General features: G+C 41.5%; 1 protein-coding gene across 3 annotated transcripts in view; it reads right to left on the bottom strand.

Moving 5' to 3' along the window:
• Positions 1-214: 214 nt before the first annotated feature.
• PRSS38 (serine protease 38) overlaps positions 215-9,228 on the bottom strand; it is a 25,673-nt gene continuing 16,659 nt past the window's right edge. For all 3 annotated transcript variants that reach the window (XM_027771216.1, XM_027771218.1, XM_027771219.1), the window contains one exon: positions 215-499. In XM_027771216.1, coding sequence (XP_027627017.1) covers positions 467-499 — 33 coding nt within the window. In that variant the 3' untranslated portion in view covers positions 215-466. The remainder of the gene's footprint in view (positions 500-9,228) is intronic.

The following is a 9,228-nucleotide window of genomic DNA, read 5'->3' as shown; positions in this document are numbered from 1 at the left end:
AAAATTGTCAGGTATTTTATCTTTAGATTTTACCTCTCCACCATTCTACCTTCCCATAGCCTCTATTAGAAGGTTGTAGCTTTTACACTGTCCTCCATAGTTCAGGAAAGTATATTTCATACTTCAGGAGAGGGTTCTGACTACCATGATGATATAAGGATAGGCAGAAGGTAAAGCAACTTGGGTAGAGGGTACACATTGCTTAGGGGTTGCAGCTTGAGAGGGACTGGGATGGCCAACACCAAGGGAGGCCTTCTGAGTAAGGTAAACCCTTCTTATTGTGAGAGGCATAGGGACGATAAGATAGTGATAATCAGAACAGTGTACAGCCTACTGGGGCCTTTCTGGGGAGCAGTGGGGTGCTTAGCAATACTAAACCGCCAATTCTGTGCATAAACACATGGAAATTCAGGGAGATGGAAGCCTCATCCCTAGCCCATGTCTTCAAGTTGTATTCAAATGTGGTTCAGTTTACAGACTCAGGTCTCCCAGGGCTCACCTAGAAAAAGAGAAAAGAATTTCCTGTGGATTAGTAGAATATGAGCCTTCCTGGTTCTTGAATATTCACCTCAATCACCAGGCACCACGAGCTGTCTGAATTTTAAAGCTGGGTATCCACTGGGAACTGACCAGAGGCTAGATCTAGACAGACCATGTTACTGTGGGAAGCAGCAACCCTAGCCACCAACTCATGAACAGACACAGCCTTCAGAAGGGCAGGTCAAGGTTCCTCTGCATGTAGCATTTGGCAGCCCCAACACCAAACTATAAAGCAAAGGCTCCTAACATCTCCCCTGAATGTAACCACAGAAAGAGCAGATGTGCACACTACAGTACCCCATCCAAGTGACCAGCAAGCAGCAGGCCTCAGTGCATGAGTCTGAGCAGAGTCTTGGGCTGCTCTTCCCATTCCCAGAGTCCATAGGCTTTTAGGCATCCTGATGGGGCCTTTGTCTCTGCTACTGCTCATTCTTGTCTTTCATGCATCCCTGTAGGGCTCAACCAGCGCTTTAGACTGAGCTTCTAGAGACCCATAGGAAGACCCTCTGAGCCCCTGAGATCTGCACATACACTGGTCTCACTAGAAGCTTCTATTTGTAGGGCCTTTCCAATGCTAAATAAATAAATAAATAAATAAATAAATAAATAAATAAAAATGAAATGTTAGCAAACCCCTGACTCACTACACCTAAACCAGGCATCACTCACATTGTATCTATGCCTCACACTTGTTAGGTTCTGTGTACTGCATGCCCTACTGGATGTTCGAGGGATTTCAAAGAGAAGTCCACTCAAATTTACTAGGATCCAGGGAAGTTCAGCTTCCTGGACATCAGAAAAATGCCCCCTGGTGGTAGTACAGTTCAGGTTGCCATGAGCAGAGGAAAGCAGTCTCTTGTTTTGCCATCCTTGGAGGAAAGTCATGAATTGCAAGTTACAAATGAGAAGGTCACAACATAGAAAATGCATAGGACTGCAAACCTTAGTATCCTGTGAATGTCTTTCTGGAGAAACATCCCAGGTTGAGGATGCTCACTGTGCACATGGAGGTGAGTGGGGGACGTGCCTTATCCAACAGTATGCATAAAGAAGTCGGGGTGGGGTGGTGGTGGTAGTTGGGCACTTACCCTACAAACGGGTGCACGTATAAGATGTGCAAAACTTACTGGGCATGCCAAGAGACAGGTATGAACAACTCAAAATCCAAGGAGGAAAACAGTGTGCATGGTTTTATAAAGTGCCTCAAGGGTTGAGGATCATGCCTTTGATGGGGGATCCCTAACATGACCCATGTACTGGGTCTGGGTGTCTTCCTTGCCCAATCCTAGCCCAGACCCCCAGCAGTGAATCAGTGCTGGGGGATGTGTCCAAGAATGCCACCAAAGGGGTATTGCCCCTCGACCACCAGAGGGACACTGACGCTCTTTTCTTTTTCTTTTTCCCTCCGAATCTGCTGGCCTGGGCAGATCGTTCCCTCTTCAGTTACTAAGCTATGCATTGCTTTATGCCTCTTTATTGCACATCATTCCCTTTTCATCTCCATGGAGGCATCACATACATATTTTCAAGGTGCGTTTTTACCAGAATGTGCTCTCGTGATGTGTGCATTATTGTTTTGTGTACTTGCAGGGTTTCGTTGTGGTTGTCAGTTAGGTGGCACTACCATTTTAAAAATGAACAATTCAGCGATATTAAGAACATTCACAATGTTGAGCAACTACTGCCTCTACTTAGTTCCAAAATATTCTCACACCCGGAAAGGAGAACCCATATCCATTAAGCAGTCACTCTCCATTCTCTTCTCTCCCCAATCCCGATCTGCTTTCTGGCTCTGTTGATTTGCCTGTTTTGGACATTTCATATAAATGGACTCATACAATAAGCACTCTTTTGTGGGTAGTTTCTTTCATTCAGCATCAGATTTCTGAAGTTCATCTATGTTGTAGAATTTATCAGTATTTCATCCCTTTTTAAATGACTGAGTAGTATTCATCACATGGATAGATCACATTTTGTTTATTTATTTATCAGTTGACATTTGGATTGTTTCCATCGTTTGGCTTTTGTGAATAATGCTACAGTAAACATTTTTGTAGAAGCATTTGTCGAATAGCTCTTTTTACTTCTCTTGTCCCTATACCTAGGAGTGAAATCGCTGGGTCATAGGACACATTTTGAGGAGTGACTAGATATTTTCCTCAGCCATAGCACCTGTGCACCTACTTTTTATTTTTTTATTTTTATTTTTTAGAAGTTTTTGCCTTTAGGGTGCCTGTGCTCTCCAGATAGAAAGAGAGACAGAGACAGTGAGAGGGGAAGTGAGAAATCACCTCCAGGGGGAGATAACCACGCCACAACTCCTTCTCCTTCATTCTCCTCCTGGGATCTTGAGCACCCACACACACAAGCTTGGCATGATTTTTCAAGCCACCAGGCCTGGACTCAAACCACAGTAGGCCATGTGGGAGTCCAGTAAAGTAACCTCTATGCCATCTGCTTGCCCCGACATTTTTTTTTTTTTTTTGAGAGAAATGTTTGCTATAGGGCTTGAGCTCACTGGAGACAGAGAGACAGAGAGACAGAGAGACAGAAAGTGAGAAATCACCCCTCCAGAGGAGATGGCCACACCGCAATCCCTTCTCCTCCATTCTCTTGGGATTTTGGTCAAGCATGCACATGCGCTCTGCATGAGTTTCAAGTCACCAAGTCCAGGACTCGAATGGCAATTGATCATGTGAGAGTCCAATGATGTAACCATGACAGTATCTGCTGGTCCCAAACATTTTTAACTTACATAAACACTTTGCACTTTAGATCACATTCTGTTTAACTTTACTTACCAAAGTTAGGTGCGTAAGGCCCATCTGTGTTGTTCTATGCGTCCCTGAAACCTTACTTTTACTCAGTACCCAACTCTCTCCTTGGTGAATCCACACTTTATCTGTCTTATCAAACAAGCTCAGTGAGACAATCTTCCTTCTCCAGCCCATCCTCAAAGTTGCAAAGCTGCATGTCTTCCTCCATGTCCTGTGTAGGATCAGTAAGGAAAGGAAAGCAAGACCAGACAGGAATTTGTTGATCCTACGATATGTGTAGTGCTGGCTTGTCCCCTGGGGTGGATGTTGAACCTTCATGACATCAAAGGTTATTAGTTATGCTGTGCATCTCTTCAGGTATAGGGCACCATTTGTGGTTTCCTCTTATGCTTTTGTCCATTTTTTTCTTACTAATTTGCAAGATCTCCTTCTGTATTCTGGAAAGTAGTCACTTGTTCATTTCAAATGATTTTTTTTTTTTTCTCCGAATCTGCTGGCCTGGGCAGATCGTTCCCTCTTCAGTTACTAAGCTATGCATTGCTTTATGCCTCTTTATTGCACATCATTCCCTTTTCATCTCCATGGAGGCATCACATACATATTTTCAAGGTGCGTTTTTACCAGAATGTGCTCTCGTGATGTGTGCATTATTGTTTTGTGTACTTGCAGGGTTTCGTTGTGGTTGTCAGTTAGGTGGCACTACCATTTTAAAAATGAACAATTCAGCGATATTAAGAACATTCACAATGTTGAGCAACTACTGCCTCTACTTAGTTCCAAAATATTCTCACACCCGGAAAGGAGAACCCATATCCATTAAGCAGTCACTCTCCATTCTCTTCTCTCCCCAATCCCGATCTGCTTTCTGGCTCTGTTGATTTGCCTGTTTTGGACATTTCATATAAATGGACTCATACAATAAGCACTCTTTTGTGGGTAGTTTCTTTCATTCAGCATCAGATTTCTGAAGTTCATCTATGTTGTAGAATTTATCAGTATTTCATCCCTTTTTAAATGACTGAGTAGTATTCATCACATGGATAGATCACATTTTGTTTATTTATTTATCAGTTGACATTTGGATTGTTTCCATCGTTTGGCTTTTGTGAATAATGCTACAGTAAACATTTTTGTAGAAGCATTTGTCGAATAGCTCTTTTTACTTCTCTTGTCCCTATACCTAGGAGTGAAATCGCTGGGTCATAGGACACATTTTGAGGAGTGACTAGATATTTTCCTCAGCCATAGCACCTGTGCACCTACTTTTTTTTTTTTTTTAGCAGCTTTTGCCTTTAGGGTGCCTGTGCTCTCCGGATAAAGAGACAGAGACAGTGAGAGGGGAAGTATTTTTTTATTTTTATTTTTTAGAAGTTTTTGCCTTTAGGGTGCCTGTGCTCTCCAGATAGAAAGAGAGACAGAGACAGTGAGAGGGGAAGTGAGAAATCACCTCCAGGGGGAGATAACCACGCCACAACTCCTTCTCCTTCATTCTCCTCCTGGGATCTTGAGCACCCACACACACAAGCTTGGCATGATTTTTCAAGCCACCAGGCCTGGACTCAAACCACAGTAGGCCATGTGGGAGTCCAGTAAAGTAACCTCTATGCCATCTGCTTGCCCCGACATTTTTTTTTTTTTTTTGAGAGAAATGTTTGCTATAGGCCTTGAGCTCACTGGAGACAGAGAGACAGAGAGACAGAGAGACAGAAAGTGAGAAATCACCCCTCCAGAGGAGATGGCCACACCGCAATCCCTTCTCCTCCATTCTCTTGGGATTTTGGTCAAGCATGCACATGCGCTCTGCATGAGTTTCAAGTCACCAAGTCCAGGACTCGAATGGCAATTGATCATGTGAGAGTCCAATGATGTAACCATGACAGTATCTGCTGGTCCCAAACATTTTTAACTTACATAAACACTTTGCACTTTAGATCACATTCTGTTTAACTTTACTTACCAAAGTTAGGTGCGTAAGGCCCATCTGTGTTGTTCTATGCGTCCCTGAAACCTTACTTTTACTCAGTACCCAACTCTCTCCTTGGTGAATCCACACTTTATCTGTCTTATCAAACAAGCTCAGTGAGACAATCTTCCTTCTCCAGCCCATCCTCAAAGTTGCAAAGCTGCATGTCTTCCTCCATGTCCTGTGTAGGATCAGTAAGGAAAGGAAAGCAAGACCAGACAGGAATTTGTTGATCCTACGATATGTGTAGTGCTGGCTTGTCCCCTGGGGTGGATGTTGAACCTTCATGACATCAAAGGTTATTAGTTATGCTGTGCATCTCTTCAGGTATAGGGCACCATTTGTGGTTTCCTCTTATGCTTTTGTCCATTTTTTTCTTACTAATTTGCAAGATCTCCTTCTGTATTCTGGAAAGTAGTCACTTGTTCATTTCAAATGATTTTTTTTTTTTTGAGAGGTTTTAGCTATAGGGTGCGTGCGTTCGCCAGACAGAGAGAGACAAAGAGACAGAAAGCGAGAAATCACCCCCAGGATGGATGTCCACGCCGCAATCCCTTCTCCTCCATTCTCCTCTCAGGATCCTGGGCATGCACGCACATGCGCCTGGCATGAGTTTTAAGCCACCCGGTCCAGGACGCAAACAGCGGGCGACTACATGGGAGTCCAGTGACATAGCCATTACGCTAACTGCTGGTCCCCATTTCAAATGATTTTGAAATTCATTTTCAATTTCTTCTTCCATTTTTTCAGCTGCCTATTAACTCTGTGCATATGGGCCCTTCCTTGAAGAGTTCTTTAACTTGCTGGATCTAAAGACTGCTCCACCCCAGATAGTTTGTGCTTTTGAGCTTTTGCATAAGGTCTTTTCTACTCCTCAATTGCAAAGATGTTCTTCTTCTTCTTTTTTTGATTCACACTTAATTTTTTTAAAAGAGATTTTTGCTGAGGCCAGCAGATGGTATAGTGCTTATGTCACTGGACTCCCAGAGGGCTGACTGTGGATTGAGTCACAGACCTGTTGGTTTAAAACTCATGCCAGACACATGTGTGTGCATGCCCAAAGAGAGTAGAGGAGAAGGGTTTGAGGCATGGCCATCCCCGCAGGGGGTTATTTCTCACTTTACCTCTAACTGTCTCTGTCTCTCTCTCTGGTGAGTGCACACTCCCTAAGACAAAAACCTCTGTGAAAAAAGAGAGATTTTTGCTATAGGGCACATGCACTTGCTGAACAGATAGAGATACAGAAAGTGAAAAATCACCCCCTAGGAGGGATGGCCATGCAACAATCCCTTCTCCTTCATTCTCTTCCTGAGATTTTGGGCACACACATATGTCCAGTGTCAGTTTTGAACTGCCATGTCTGGTGCTTGAACCATGGTCAACCATGTGGGAGTCCAGTGCTTTAACCACAATGCCATCTGCCGGCCTCAACACTCAATTTTACTTTTCATAACTAGGTCTTTAATTGGCCTTGAGGCTATTTTAATGGGTGCCATTAGGTAAAATCTAGTTTTATTTTCCACTGTACACTAAGCCCCTTTTCCTGATACCTTCTATGCCCAATAATTTGGCACTTCCTGTGTAGGAAGCACATTTATGTATGGTTTTGATTTGAGCTATTCTGCACCATTGTTCCATCTGTTTACCAAAGCCATAGTTTTATTAGAAAGACCCCATGGCTTAGAAATAGGTGTTCTTTTGAAAAAAAGTTTTCCAGAGGGCATGTGTGCTTACTGGAGTGAGACTGAGAGAGAGAGAGAGAGGGAGAAGGAAAGCGAGAAAGCACTCCTTGTGCAGTATGGTCACACTTCTCCTCCATGTCCCCCTTCTTTTAGGATTTTGGGCACACATGCACATGTACCTGGTGTGGTTTTCAAACTGCCAGGTCCAGGACTCAAACCACGTGGTTGACATGCAGTATCTAGAACACTTAACCACCAGGCCACAGGCTGGCATTCCTATTTTAACACTTACTTTTCAGACTGACTTAGCAATTGATAGACCTTTAATTCTATCACATACATTTCTGAATTAAATTTATGACATTATCTTTTAAAAGCTAATGAAGTTTTGGTTAGAATTACTTTGAATTTATGAAATCACTTAGGAGAAAGTGGACATTTATTGATACCACATTTCTCATTCAAAAGGATAGGCTATCTCTTTCTCTCTCATTTCACCTTGTATGCCTTTTATTAGAATTGGACATGCTCTTACTATTTGCAGTAGTTTCACATTCTTCTCTTGGGTGTTCCAGATGTGCTGTAAAGTCTTTTTTATTTTTTTTTGTAACAATAAATCATTTAAATTTATTACTATTCATTTCCTTGGATAGTTATCTTGTTCGACTACAGTGGTTAAATCTAATATAGTCAAGTATTAGAGGCGATAAAGAAAAAGCTTTTCCTTATTTTATTTATTTATTTTTAGAGAGGTTTTTATTTTTATTTTTTTCTATAGGGTGCATGCACTCACCAGGGAAACAGATGTACAGAAACTGAGAAATCGCCCCCCTAGGAGGGATGGCTATGCTATAATCCCTTCTCCTCCCAGGATTTTGGGCACTCACGCACACGAGCCTAGTGTGAGTTTGAAGCTGCTAGGTCTGGGATTTGAACTGCGATCGACTAAGTGGGAGTCCAGTGACATACCCTTTACACCACCTGCTGTTCCCACTTTTTCTTATTTCTAACTTTATTTTTAATTTATTATCATAATCATTTTTATATTATATTGAATCACATGTATCTTTACAGTGTATTTCATTTCTTTTTCCAGCACAATTACCATGCATACCAGTCAAGACAAAGACATTAGCATCCAAATCATCATCATCAAATAGCTTTTCATCATTTTAAAATATTATTATTATTATTAATTTCTCATTTTTAAAAACATTCAATCACTATATATCATTTGGCTTGTATAAAGACTAAGTTTAGTAAAAATATATTCTTTGTTTTTCCATTAAGAGAAATGCTAGCTTTTAGGCTAAGGCTAATATCTTTGTTTTTTTTTTTTGTCAGAGGAGGCATGTCTCTAGAAAAGAGAGACCCTCCCCCAAGTGGGGAATAGTCACACTACAATCCTTTTCCTCCATTTCTTCCCATCAAGACTTTGTTCACACATGCATACATACTCATCATGTTTTATAAGCTGCCAGGGCTGAGAGTCAAACTATGGTCAGCCATATGGGGTCTAGCTCCCAATGCACAGCACTTAATGACTGTGCTACAGGCCTGGTCCTATGTATGTTATTATCCATTGTTTTCTTTTTTGGAAATGAGTTTTGAATTTGGCAAAAGCATTTACACTAATTTTTAAAAATAATTATTGATTTCCTCTTATTTCTTCTTCTTATTATTTTACTTGACCAAAAAGAGACAGAGAGAGAGAAAGTGAGAAAGCAAGCCACTAGATGGGGGACTCAAATTGCAGTCAGCCATGTGGAAGTCCAACACCTTAACCACCATGCCGCCTGCTGGCCCCCAACACTTACATTAATTAGATTGTCTTTAGCAAAGCAATTGCTATAGTAAATTATACTAATATAGTAAGTTATACTATGAATGTCCTAATATTTAATCATCTTTGCATTACTAGAATAGAATCTACTTGATTATAATGACTATTTAAAAATAATACTATAATAGATTTTGTTAATCTTTCATTAAAGTTTTTGAATTTATATTCACATATTATATTGTCTTTTTTTGTTGTTGTTGTTAGGTTTTTGCCATAGGGTGTGTGTGCTTACTGGAGAGACACGGGGAGATGGAGAGGGAAAGTGAGAAATCACCCCCTAGGGAGATGGCCATGCTACAATTCCTTTTCCCCCATTCTTCTCTTGGACATGTGTGTCCAATATGCCCAGCATGATTTTCAAGCCACTAAGCCCAGGATTTGAACTACAGTGGGCCATGTGAGAATCTAGTGCTTTAGCCACCA

Source organism: Tupaia chinensis, unplaced genomic scaffold, assembly GCF_000334495.1.
Source record: "Tupaia chinensis unplaced genomic scaffold, TupChi_1.0 Scaffold000197_1, whole genome shotgun sequence".
Classification (NCBI taxonomy): domain Eukaryota; kingdom Metazoa; phylum Chordata; class Mammalia; order Scandentia; family Tupaiidae; genus Tupaia; species Tupaia belangeri.
The sequence above is the reverse complement of the archived record's forward strand: the minus strand, read 5'-3'. Positions and strand labels throughout refer to the sequence as shown.